This window comes from Alexandromys fortis, unplaced genomic scaffold, assembly GCF_014885135.2.
Source record: "Alexandromys fortis isolate MF-2015 unplaced genomic scaffold, M_Fortis_MF-2015_v1.1 scaffold_8_1_9099942, whole genome shotgun sequence".
Taxonomy (NCBI): domain Eukaryota; kingdom Metazoa; phylum Chordata; class Mammalia; order Rodentia; family Cricetidae; genus Alexandromys; species Alexandromys fortis.
The window spans coordinates 3,801,366-3,814,499 of NW_026067898.1; the positions used below are offsets into that span (position 1 = coordinate 3,801,366).

A 13,134-nucleotide genomic window follows, 5' to 3' on the forward strand; every position below is an offset into this window, starting at 1 on the left:
TAACGTCTCATCCCACGGAATGTTACGTTAAGGTTGAATGCTAGAAAGGCAACTCCTCTTCCACAAATCAAATTTAAATGTCCTTTAAGAAAATAAATGAAAACATTTGTAAAAAAAAAAAAAGTATCCTTTGGGGCCAATGAGATGATTTAGCTGGTAGAGATGCTTGCTAGCTACCCTTGAGGACCTGAGTTCAAGCCCCAGGACACACACTGGTGGGTAGAGAGAAGCAGTTACTGTAAAATGTTTTCTGACTTCCATACAAGTTCTTTGCCATGAATATGTATAAACACACACACACAAACTGTATAAACAAAAATTATTTTTCCTTTATTTTAAGAAAATGTTTTAGCTTATAGACACATTCTCATTGTAATTTTGGATGAAGATGGGGCTTAAATATTGTGCTTAACATAAATGTGAATCTCTCCTGTCTCCTTTAATCACTTAAATGGACAAAGAATATAAATTGAGCACAGGGAAATTGTAATGACTTTCCTGTGAACAACCTTTAAGTTCTTCAGTCGATAGTGGAGTCTTGAGTTTGAAATAAACAATATGTTGGTTTTGGGAGGAACATGAATAAATGTTAATTGGTATTGTGTTGAGAGTTTTTATGGTCATAAAAATATTATCTCATATTATTTTAAAAGGTTCCTTTTCTATTTGTATGTGTGGGGGCCATGCAGGCATTGCATGGGTGCATACATGTATGTGCTGAAGGAGGTCATGCTAGGGCATTAGGTTCCCAGGAACTGGAATTCCAGTGGTGTGGATACCGGTAAACAAACTCAAGTCCCTAGCAGAGCAGTAAGTGCTCTCAACTGCTGAGCAAACTCACAAGATTCATGCAACACTTTTCTTTTGAAAGGTAGATGGAATTAGGTCTTGAAATTTATTGTTTGTTTATTTTATTAGATTATTTCTTTTGTGGAATCTTTGCATCATATTAATAGTAATAGATGTAAACCATTACAAGAAAGACAGAATGCCATGAAATATATAAATGTTTAGGTACTTTCCTATATGATAACAAAAGCCAACACACATGGTTATAATAGAGCACACGTGTGTTGAACAGGTCTGCTGCTGGGTTTGTTTGTTGGCATGGCCTGCTACCTAGCTTATTGCTGTGTAAAAAGTCATGTAAGTTCATGATCATCTGTTGTTACTAATGATGGACACATTAATTAAGATGTCTCTCTATAAATATATTCACATTCATATGCTACGTAATATCAAGTTATCTTTTTATGTAGAACTTACATAGGCATCATAATTTCCCTAAAGGTTTATTTGCAAGAAGAAAATTAAGCATGCAACCTCAAAAGGGGCTACATAATTCATTTACTCTTAAAGCTGTATTTTACAAGCATTGGAGTCCAGACAGGCAAGAAGTTTGCCCCATATCCACTGCAAGACCAAAGCTGAACTTGTACACATTTATTACTTTTGGTTCAATGCTTTCTCAGCCTGATTTGCACTTCCTGGTATGGTTTAGAACTTCTGGATAAAATCAGTGGTTCTTATAATTCTTCTGTCCCTTTGGTGAAGAAAAGAAAAAGGTAGTCTTATGTATCTTAACTGTCTACACATGACTACAGACAGTTCTCTACCTTTGAGTCTTTTGATCTGGCTTTTTATGGATCATTCGATCAAAGCCTTGTCTACTCCTCACTTTCCCTTTATGGTATGCATTTTATACTGTTTTAATCACGCCCCGAGATGGCTTATTTAATTACATACGTAACCTCTGGCCTGTAATTTAAGGACTCTGCCCTGGTCCATCAGGAGCTTAAATAACAATTCAGGAAAGTGTTCAAAATAACTTACCTTGAAAAACTAGAATTTGCACTCTCTTATGTTCACAGATTTGCTCACAGTTCTCTTTTGCATTGCTTGGCTTCCCTTTTATTGTTATAGAATTAAAATTTGACATGCTATAAGATCTTATATACCTAGACTGTTTGGGTTTATTTATTTATCCAGCATTTATTTATCTGTGTGTACTTGTATGTGTTTGTGTTTTGTTTTCATTTTGGTAGTGTTTCAGAGTTTTCCTAGTTGGAAAAGCTGCATTTGAGCGCAGAAGCATCTGGGTACTTTTTCCCTAACAGGCTTGAGCAATGCTTGTTTTGCTAGCTTCTGGACTCTGGCCAACACACTGGGACTTCTATCAGCTGGAATGGCATCTCTAGTCTCGGCTGAGTGTGGGTTATTAGGTTAATCATGCCCCAAAAGATGAGTCGTCCCCACACTTCGTCCAGCGTGAATTAAAGCAAGACTGTAAAATAATTATAATCTCTTGAAGCAAAGCCAGCTGTGCAACTCCAGCCCATCTTTCTCCAGTAATTCATATACAGTTCTTATTTTAACAGGACTGACTTGCAGGGGGCACTCACTTGGGACTGCTCAGCCAGCTGTACAACTTTTATTTTGAAGAAAAAAAGTTGAGCCTCAGAACAGGCTGTTTTAAAGACAGGGAGGGACTTAGCCTTGCCGGCTTGACCGGCATGTGGAAGGAGAGCTCTCATGGCTGCAATAACTTAGGGGGAGCTCCTACCTGGGTGTCGCTTGGGGTAGGAAGGTTTCTGTTTGTTTTGTCCTGTTTCCGAGGGTCCCGTGTGCTTCTCCCGCCTGTACCAACGTGACTCTTGGTGGGTTTTGCACACCCTGCCCTGTGGGGGAGTGCCCCAACGTGCCTGTCTTATGTGGCCTCTATGGACACACTGCCCGGCTGGCAGAGAACAGGGAAGTTTTCTCCCAGCACCCAAAAAGAGAAAGAGGAAACTACTTTTCCCCTCTGGGCTACTTGCAGCACAATAGCTCAGGATAAGCCTCCACATTCCCGCCCTGGATTTTTCTGGACTGCTTTCCAGGAAGAAGTTAAAACTTCATCTTTAAATGGATGAGTATGTCACAATCAGGAAGAAACATCTCCAAAGACCCATCTTTAGGTAAGTCTTGCTGCATCCCAGGTGTCTCTGGGGCTGTCAGCCACACTGGTTTCTCTCCCTCATCTTCCATCCGAGGAATGTGTCTTTAAACTACAGCAGCGCCACACAGAGAGCTCCACGTTTAACTTCGTGCAAACTGAAGAAACCCTTTTATTTTCTCTTTTCTGAAGCTCGGGACAGAGCCCTTATCAGCTCCTCTAAATAAGTTTCAAAAACATCTTAGCTATTCAGGCACATGAGTGGCACAGCGCTGGGAAAACTTTGGAAACCTTGTGTGATCTCGCCCCATGGCTGGGTGCTGCCGCACACTCTTCTGACTGAAGAATACTGCGCTCGGTTCTCTGCGCTGTTCACACTCGAGGGCAGGGTTTCTGTGCTACAAATGCTGCGTCTTCCTGAAGTACTGTTCTCTGAGATAAATATGAACTTGATAGCTACTGTGTTGGAGTGGACATTTTCTACCTCCTCTGGGAATATTAGGTGAGCAGTTAGGGAAGGAATAAGGCAAAGAGTAGGGCTGTACGATTGACCAGAAAATTACGGACGTAGTAGGATGGATTCTGATAATGTGATTTATTTGGTGTATGTAAGGGGGAATGCTCTTTCTCCATGGGGGTCACTGATTTCTAACTTTTTAAGCTTGATTGTTTAATTATTTGTTATGTACTTGAGAATTTAGTATTGAAAATGAATAATTTTTAAGTAAATTGGAACTTACTTAAAACAAAGGAGTTTAATATCAACTTTCTATTATCTTCCCCCAAAATACTGTAGGCATGCAAAAATAGTAAAAGGTAGCGATACTAGATGTTAATCTCAAGTGGTAACCACTGGTTCTTGATCTCTGGGTTAAATTTAGAATAACGGAAATCTACGGAGCAGACTCCTGTTATTGCATGATGCTGAATGTGGGTGGATCTTAAAGAGTGGAATTACATAAAATGTGGTCATTTTATACACTAAGTAAATATTATTGCAGTTTCATGAATAGAAATATTATACCTTGGTAATACTTAACACAGTTCTAATATAAATCTATTGAGAATATTTCGAAAGCAAATTATACTCAAATCCACGCATAAGGACTTAAGCATAAGTGACATCTACTTAAGCACGCGGCTGTAAATATTGTAAACAACAGCTATAACTATGCAAAAATCCAAAATTATCGCCCTAATGGGTATTCACCTCAGGGGTCTTCCAACCCTACACGATTAATCTCTATTTTTCTTGCATGTTCATGGTTGTTCCAGGAAGTGCTCAAAGAGGGGTCTGCTTGTCATTGAGATCGCGAGGTGTGTTGGACAGAGGTTGACCCACCTGGCCATCTCGTCCATGTATTTGGAGATGGAAGCAGATGGGTTTATGCAGAATCCTCTTCACTCCTCTTAAGTTCTATGCTCCAGCACTCTTAATAAGGGGCATCATCTCCCTAGACTTACATTATTTAGATACAGAGAACTGGCTTTTTGTGAAAGGTAAGATCGGTTTTGCCCAATAATTAGTATAGAACATGGTGAATTTAGATACTTGCTTGGTGTTCATGGTGATCTAAGTGAATCCCCCTGATTGCCATGAAGAGGCCATACTTTCACCCAGCAGCTGTTTAAAGCAAGTATAGGAAATGGGTCAAGGTCAGATGCAGGATGAGACTTACTGATCAACTGGCATGCAGGCCCTGTCGTTGCTTCTGCCACGCGTGGTGGAGATGAGAGACGGGAGCTTATCATACAGGGTTCATATAATTAGCCATAATCCTCAGAGAAAGTGCAGTTGGGTACTGACTTCCTCCCTGATAGTTGTTTCAGTTTTGGGCAAGCTGGCAATCAGGACAAACTCCAGTCTTTGCTGTTTTGCCCTTTTCCCATGCACCTTCTTTTGGTACCTTGTCCCCTTGGCCATCCTCCAGCTATCCAGTCTCTCATTGGAATATCTGTTTTCAGACCTGACTTTTCTTCTTAGCAATCTCCTCCAGACCTCTCTTTCTCAGCGTGTTTCTGCCTGTTTCTCCACCTCTCAAAAGGTTTGCCTCTGGTCATCAGTATACTTGATAAGAAAATCTGTTTCAGATGTGCTCCTGAGACCACATAAACTTTTGTGAGCGCAATACCTTAACTACTTATAAATAGCTCATTTAAAGTTTTAGCAAGACAGGTAAGGTTTGGAAAGTTTAGTCTGAAATTCCATGTTTCTTTATGTAGAATGGTTTCTCCTGTAAAACTCAGGCTCTAACTCAGCTCACCTGAAGTTCTCTGGTAGACTTTGAGTTCCCGAGAGACATGATCTTGTATATACCTAAGTGAGCAAGGCCCTCAAGCGGCAGTACCTTACAGGGGAAAATAGTAACTGGGAGGGGCAGGTATTAGGGACAATTTACTATGGCATTTAATTCATCTTAAAGAGAAAATAGAAAAATGCTTTTAAATTCATTTTGAAGCTGAATAAAACTCATTTTTGCATCAGCATAATTACCATAAATTTAAGAAACTAAAAACAATTCATTAGATGGAAAAAATAGGTATGTTTTGGAGTAATGTATGGTGCATACTGACATCCTATGGCTGGATTAAGAAGAATATAACATAATTTAGATCCTGTTTTTAAGAATGTACAGGTTTCATACAAAGAGAATTCTCAAAGAATTTCACATAGCAAAGCTATCAAACCCTCTTTATAAAGGACTTCATTGCAATGAGTTTACACACTTACATGCATCTCCATGCTATGTGAGGCGCAGAGCAAAAGCAAAACTCCTTTCATGATCAAAGCGCGAGTTTATATTATCTTGTTCGTGAACAGTGTGTGTATCTGTGGGACCAACAGCACTGCTCAGCCCTGAGTATTAGCAAATGTTGCTCCTTGAGCACACGTCGTGGTTCCCGCAGTGCCCTTAGAACCCATCCTTATGCAGGGAAAGGGTAGCTCTTTTGTTCTAGAGAAATAATGCAGATAAACATCACAGACTCCATTTTTTTTCCTGGCATCTGATGATACCTGACACTTTTATCCATTCCTCATTTATCACTTTATTGAGAGTCATAAATCTATATTTTAATATTACAGAATTTAACACAATCACGCAAAAGACCATGGCGTAACTTCAACAAAGTAATTGCTGAAAGCATTCCCATATTATCAAATTCCTATTATTTTGTAAGCTTTCTCTATGCCATGTGATGAATCAACTTTAGCCTCTGATACTAAGAAAACTGTTTCCCCTAAGGCGCTGCAGCCAGAGAACTATTTCTTCTTTGAATGTCATTGCCATGGAGTTTAAGCATAAGCTTTTGCAGTGAGATCACCTCCCCGTCCATTTTATACATTTCACCCGCCCCTCCCCATTTTATTGCAGTCAAACTTTTCCCTTTGTTGTTCCTAGAAGTGAACAGTCAATGAGAACTGGAAGGATTCTTATAGGTTTGTGTTGTTTGGAAGCAACAACCTTTGACCCTCTTTCAGAGTTCAAAAATGGGCAAGTTATTTTTCTGGGGATTTTCCATTGGAAGTACCATTGAGAAAGTCACAAACGAAATCAAACCACACAAATGGTTGCTCGTCAGCCCCAGCAATGAGAACTGCCCTGTTCATCTGGGATCTGAGACACCGAAGGGCAACGATGCCAGGGCCAAGGACTAATGAAAATCGTTTGAGATCTTCCCAGACTCCCAGCCTGTAGAACATGCTGTTTCTTCGCTTTATGTGCTTTCAAAAGTTTTATTTTTACTGGTATCTGTTAACAGCGGAATTCTGAGTGTGTTTTTGGCAGACATGTTCTGTTCACATAGAAATGTCGAATGCAGAACGATGGAATGAGAAAATCTATAAAAAGATCTTGCTTTTGTTTGTGAGTCTGTTGGGAAAATTTTGGGGTTTATAGCAATATTATAAAATAAGTCATGTATTTATTTGAAGTATCTACCATATATTTAACAGCAAAAATCTTTTTGAGTACAAGCATTGTTTATTCCCCTGCTTTAGCTCAGTGTATAAAAAGATTATCGAAGCCCAGATGTAAAGATGACCCAGTCTTTTAGATTTTTATGCATTAATAAGGGAGGGGCACCGAACTACAGTAGTGTTCTCTCTAGGTGTTCAGATGAAGCTTGGTTATTCTGATTTTTTCAGGTAGGTACATTTCCTTCAGAGCTTGCGGTACAACTAAAAATAACTTAAACAAGTAGTGTAAAGCAAAAAACTCACTTGGAAATTTAAAGCAATTGTGATGCATTACTGGCTGTTTTTATTCCATAAATACTTAAGTATTTGGTATCATTAAATTGAAATCTCTTCTGAGCACTTTTCTTACACAAGAAATATATAATTTTGAGAAAAGTACATTGTAGTACGAGCTCATCAGAGTATAGGAAGTTACATAGAACAAAGTATTAATGTTAATTGATGGAGTGGCAAAATGCATAAAATATCCTTTTATTCAATAAGGTTTCTTATAGATGTGGCTCTATGTGAATCATATATGAAATTTAATGTAAACATTATATAATTAATAATTTCTAAGTGTATTTTTCATTTTTTGCCTTCAAGATGTGTTTATAAGTTTGTTCAGTTATAAAAGAGAGACCCAGACATGGGGATTACATGAGGCCTGATCTTGAAAAACCGAGAAAGCAAGAGAAAGTGGGCTTGTAAATTTATAACGGAGACAGAGCTTTCAAACATGTGAATGCCATGTCTTACATAGGTGATGAAGAAAAGAGCAGAGCAGTTGCATGTAGGTTTCCCCCACTGCCTATTAAAGTGGGACATTCAAAACGAAGTCGCAAAGATGTGTGTGCATGGCATATGTGTGCATGTGTGTGTGCTTATGCATGTGTGTGTGCACACGTGTGTGCGTGCATGCGTGCGTGCCTCTGTGTGTGTGTGTGTCTGCCTGGTCATGCATGGAGCATGTGGAGAAGCTGGAGGTTGACTTTAGCTATTTTTCTTTATTGCCCTCTACCTTATATTTTGGGACAGAGTCTCTCACTGAACCTGGAGTTCGCCAGTTTAACTAGACTTGTTGGCCAGCGAACACTCGTTATCTGCCTGTCTCCTCCCACCAGTACTGGAGTTACAAGCGTGTGCCAACATGCTGGCTTTTATGTGGGTGCTGTAGGCCCAAACTCAGAACTTTACACTGTGCAGGCAAACACTTACACCCTGAGCAATGTCTCCAGCACTGAGAAATGAATTTAAAATCTAAAACCCTCTAGAAGTGTGGTTCTCAACCTTCCTAATTCTGGGACCATTTACTAGTTCCTCATGTTGTGGTGACCCCCAACCATAAAAGTATTTCAGTTACTACTTTACAACTGTAATTTTGCTACTGTTCTGAATCATAATGTAAATATTTTTGAAGATAGAGGTTTGCCAAGGAGATCACGACCCACAGGTTGAGAACCTCTGCTCTAAGCACACAGTTCTACTTAGTAAAACTAATCTATTCTAAAATTAATATGTTTACTAAAATTAATCTTTTTGTTGTATAGGTCAAGGATGTTACTGCTGCTAACATTGTATATATAAAGGAAAAGGAATGGATACAAACTTATCTTTAATATAAATCATAAAAGCCAAACCTAAACAAACACATTTGAATGTAAGACTATTAAACCATTTTTAGTGGTTATCATTAAAAAATAATCAGACATTAGTGTCCCTATTTATTTTCTAAGACATAATAGGAGTTGGTGTAATTTTTAAGTGGTCATTATCAATTATAAACTGTAGTTTGTTATATATTTTAATTTGGCATTGCTGTCTTCATCAGAGGCTTTACAGTTAATACTAAGGACTAACTTTCATCCAACCCATTTTAGGAAAGTTACATGCATGCAATGTTCTAGACAATACTATGATAGGGACGAAGTTCAAGATGAATGATTTCAGTCATGGAGCCAAGAAGCAGGAGCAGATTGAAGCATGGGAAAGTGTCTCTTATTCAGCTGCATGCATCTTGTCTCACAGGCTAGACAGCTTGCTGATGCTTGAGGTTATTTTGGGAGATTGGTATGATTTAGAAATGGCTTTTCAAAGATCTGGAATGTTTGAAATGAGGAAAATCAAGATTATTCACGTAGAATAATCTATTTAGTGGTCTCACATCTTCTGGAAATTCTTACATTTTGAGTAATTAGCCTTCAGTGGATTTTGTTTAAGTAAAACTCAGGAGCAGAAAGTCATCCCAATGGATGCTTGTTAAAGATGACCTGTGGGTCTTCAGACAGGGAACAACCTTAAAGATGTCTGCAGTATTTACAAACCAAGCCTCCTCGGTTCTGTGCCTGGACATAACATAGTTTTGACAGTTGGTTCTCATGGGAAAGCTTCAGTTTATTTATGAGTTTGATTGCGGCTGCGAGGACATCAGCTCTAATTAAGGGAAAGCCAACATTTCCTGAACTGGAGCTGCTGGGAGGGGAAAGAAGCCAAGGTGCCTCAGCCGAGACCAATCGCTCTTCTCCGGGTGTTGTCTTTGTGCTATCTGTTCCTGCCTGTTCAGAGCCATGCTTTCTGTTACAAAGAGGGTTGATTTCTTTGTTGAATTACTGTCCATTACCAGTATTTTCATGACTCAAGATATCAATGTTAGGAAGGTATTTTTAAAGCAGAAGTGTGTGTGTGTGTGTGTGTGTGTGTAGGTGTATTGTCTGTGTACATGTGTGTATGGGGGTACTCTCTTTGTGCATATGTGGAGACCATATGTTAACAGCAGGATGTCTTACTCAACTGATCCTCCACTTTGTTGTATGAGACTTGGCCTTCCACGTTTTGGCAGGCTGGCTGGACCGCAAGCCCCCAGGCCTGTCTCAGCACCCCAGCGCTGGGCATGTGTTGTCACATCTGACATTTTTTCACGAAGTGAGGATTTGACTTTGGCTTCTCATGCTCATACTCACTAAGCCATCTCCTCTGCCATAGAATAGATATGTTTATTGATTATCTATTTACTAATGAGATGTATATATAGGTATGGCGAATTAGGAGTTTTTAGCATAAAGTTAATTCAGTTTTAAAATATGACTACTTAATTTGGCTATTTTCAGGATCAAAAGGTTTGAAACAAATGGCTTAAAAATCCCTGATAATGACAGAGTAAAGCTGCGTCATCAGCACGGAACAGTGACAATTTTCTGAGTCCCAATTGAGGACAGAACAGAAAGTCTCACTAGGGTCAGTTCATTTTCAAGTTACATCATTACACCAACAGTCTGGATGAAAGTAGGGAGCGTGTGAAGATCTGGGAGCAATGGCTTGCTAGCTCTCGCTAATGAGGTTGCCCAATGCTCACGTCTCCTCCTGCAGTGACGTTTCCATGGAACCCTTAGAGCAAGCCATGGAGACCTGCAGATCTCTCGGTCCACAGCTCAGTGCTTGCCGCTCGGTTGAGCTGACTCTGGCTGTTCATGAACATAAGATCCTTGGCATGTTCATTTGCACCCCTTTTACACAGTTCCTCCGTGTTGTATCATAATCACATGAATGAGGGGACTGACTTTCTGAAAAACACTGTATGATCTCTAAGGCTATAATCAAAATAGAATCCATTGAATATTCCTCATACTTTTAGGAAAGTGTGCTTCATAAGTCAGAAAGTTCTTACTAAAGGCTTCAGACGTAAAACAGAGTAGCACCAGTCTTCCAAACAAATGAAGCAGTGCTCGTGCTCATCAATAGGAGAAGATCTTTGCTTTCTTAAAACCACTTAAAGAGAGGCTGGAAAGATGGCTCATAGGGTAAGATCATTTGCTGCTCTCGCAGAGGACCAAGGGTTGGTTCTCAGCACCTATATGGTGGCTCATGACTGTCTGTAACTCCAGGGAACCTGGCACACTCTTTGTCTCCCTTGGGTGCTGCATGCATATGCTGTACATACACATATGAAGTCAAAACACTCATTCACGGAGAAATCTATAAATACATATATGAAGTTAAAACACTCATACACGGAGAAAAATATAAATACATATATGAAGTCAAAACACTCATACACGGAGGAAAATATAAATACATATATGAAATCAAAACACTCATACACGGAGAAAAACATAAATACATATATGAAGTCAAAACACTCATACACAGAGAAAAACATAAATACATATATGAAGTCAAAACACTCATACACGGAGAAAAATATAAATTTAAAAAGTAATACCACTGACATGGGGCCTGGAGAGAGAGCGCTCAGCACTTAAGAACACATGCTGCTCTCGAAGAGGGCCCAGGTCGATCAATCACTGAAGACAATGGCATTAGAGATTGGTATTTGTAACTATTCCCCAAATACAGCGCATAAAATGACACTCATCTTGGGGTGGAGGCAAGCGGCTGAAGGATCCCCAGGATCTTCACAAGGCTGGACTTGAGCTCAGTGGGGCTGTCTTGCGTGCTTGTGGTCAAACGGAGCCTTTGCTCGGGTGTATGGTGGAGGGATCCTTGGCTACATGATTAAGCTTTCTTGTGTTGCATCCCTAATGTCTCTCCATGGAATAGCCTGGACAGATTCTTACCATTATTGCAGGATGCAGATGTGGAAGCATTTCTTTTTGAAGGCTCCAAATGAATCTTATTGAGTCATATTGCCTCTGTTCCACTGGAAAGATCAAAAAGTCACACAACACCCTCAGGGTTTGCGTGGGAGGCTGTGATGCCAACGGGCCATACATAGAACACAAACCAAAACAAGCACACAGAATTGTGTGAATTAGCACGCTACACTTTCTCCACAGGTGCTTATGTTTATTTTTTCTTTGGATTATTCTTTATTCTTAACTCAGCTCCATTTTATTCATTCCCTGAAGGGAGGGAGTATCAAATCTTTTATGCCATAAAGTAGCCTCAGTGATTACTGAGGACAGGAAAAATTATTAACAGAGTAGTGACGTCCAGATGGGTGTCGGGTGGATAATGGGTCAGATGTGGTACACCTGACTCCCGGGTGACAGCGTACCTTAGGTACCTAAGGTGTTTTCATAAGTTCACAGGAGTCTCACCTAATGGCCGACACCAGCAGCTGTTTTACTGATAATGACTAGCCATGTTTCCTCAGCCCCTTTGGGTAACTGATCTTCATTACGTAACTTGCGGACACGCCTGAGGAAATTCGTTGTTGTAATGGAAGCCGGAGAATTCATTATATAATTGTAGGTAATTCAGTTCTAACTGTTAATCTTCTGACCTAGAACACCGGTTCTGAAAGCGGCCACAGGAACAGAGCTCGCTCACAGGCCTTAGATTTGTAGCTCAGTCAGAGCCATCATGTGCATTTTTCTTGCTTTGAAGTTTAGTACTTTTTTCCAAATAGGTTCCCTTTATAGTAGATTTATGGTAATGGTTTCTGTTCCTTAAGTATCCCACATATCACTGCAGAAAGCAAATGTGTTTGTAAAAGCTACAAACTCGATGACCTCTCTTTTGAATCAGTGACACGCAGAATGGATATTTTCACCATTGTCTGAATTGCAGCTGACAAAACAAAGCAGAAACAAAACAAAGCTCCCAGCATTAGCCTCAGAGATCCTGGTTCACCAGGTCTTGGGATGGAAAGCTTTGATGTGGTTCTAAAGCTGCCAAGGTTCCTGTTAGTGCAGAGCTTGCTGTGGGCCTGTTTCCTTGAATGATAGAATTCAAGGGCTTCTTCAAAGAATTAATTCTACTAACAGGATTAATACCCACTAGAAAGGAAAGATCTGGAAGTGCTCTCAATAACATTGAAAAATTATTGGGAAAGGAAGCCAAAATTTTCTTCCTCTTCTTCCTCAAAACAGCCTCTGAGCCTAGCTGGTGACATGCCTCCCTAATTCTAGTATCCAGGAGGTGAAAGCAGGAGGCATGTTTCTGTGTGTGAACCTGTCAGAAAGGAATTTAAAGGAAAGATTGATTTTTAATACAAAAATCTGTTTTTGTTTAGTACTTCTTCTTATGCATTTTTCTCTTAAAATTCTTTTGTGTGTGCTTGTGTACTTTTATGTGTGTGTTTGTGTCTGTGTGCGCGTGCAGGTATATTTTTGTGTGTATGTGTGCATGTTTGTGTGTGCCTGTGTGTGTGTGTACTTGTGTGTGTGTGTGTTGGTGTGCGCATGGGTCTGGCAGCACCAGGGTCCATATGTGGAGGTCAGAGGATAACACTGGGTGTCAGTCTTCGTTGTTCACCTCGTGGGTGAACAGGGGCTCTGTT

General features: G+C 39.9%; 1 protein-coding gene across 2 annotated transcripts in view; it reads left to right on the top strand.

The window, feature by feature from the left end:
• Nucleotides 1–2,435: 2,435 nt before the first annotated feature.
• Pde1a (phosphodiesterase 1A) overlaps nucleotides 2,436–13,134 on the top strand; it is a 163,630-nt gene continuing 152,931 nt past the window's right edge. The window contains exon 1 of one of the 2 annotated variants that reach the window (XM_050120167.1): nucleotides 2,436–2,957. In XM_050120167.1, the coding sequence (XP_049976124.1) occupies nucleotides 2,905–2,957 (53 nt within the window). In that variant the 5' untranslated portion in view covers nucleotides 2,436–2,904. The remainder of the gene's footprint in view (nucleotides 2,958–13,134) is intronic. The other variant, XM_050120175.1, reaches the window with a different exon arrangement.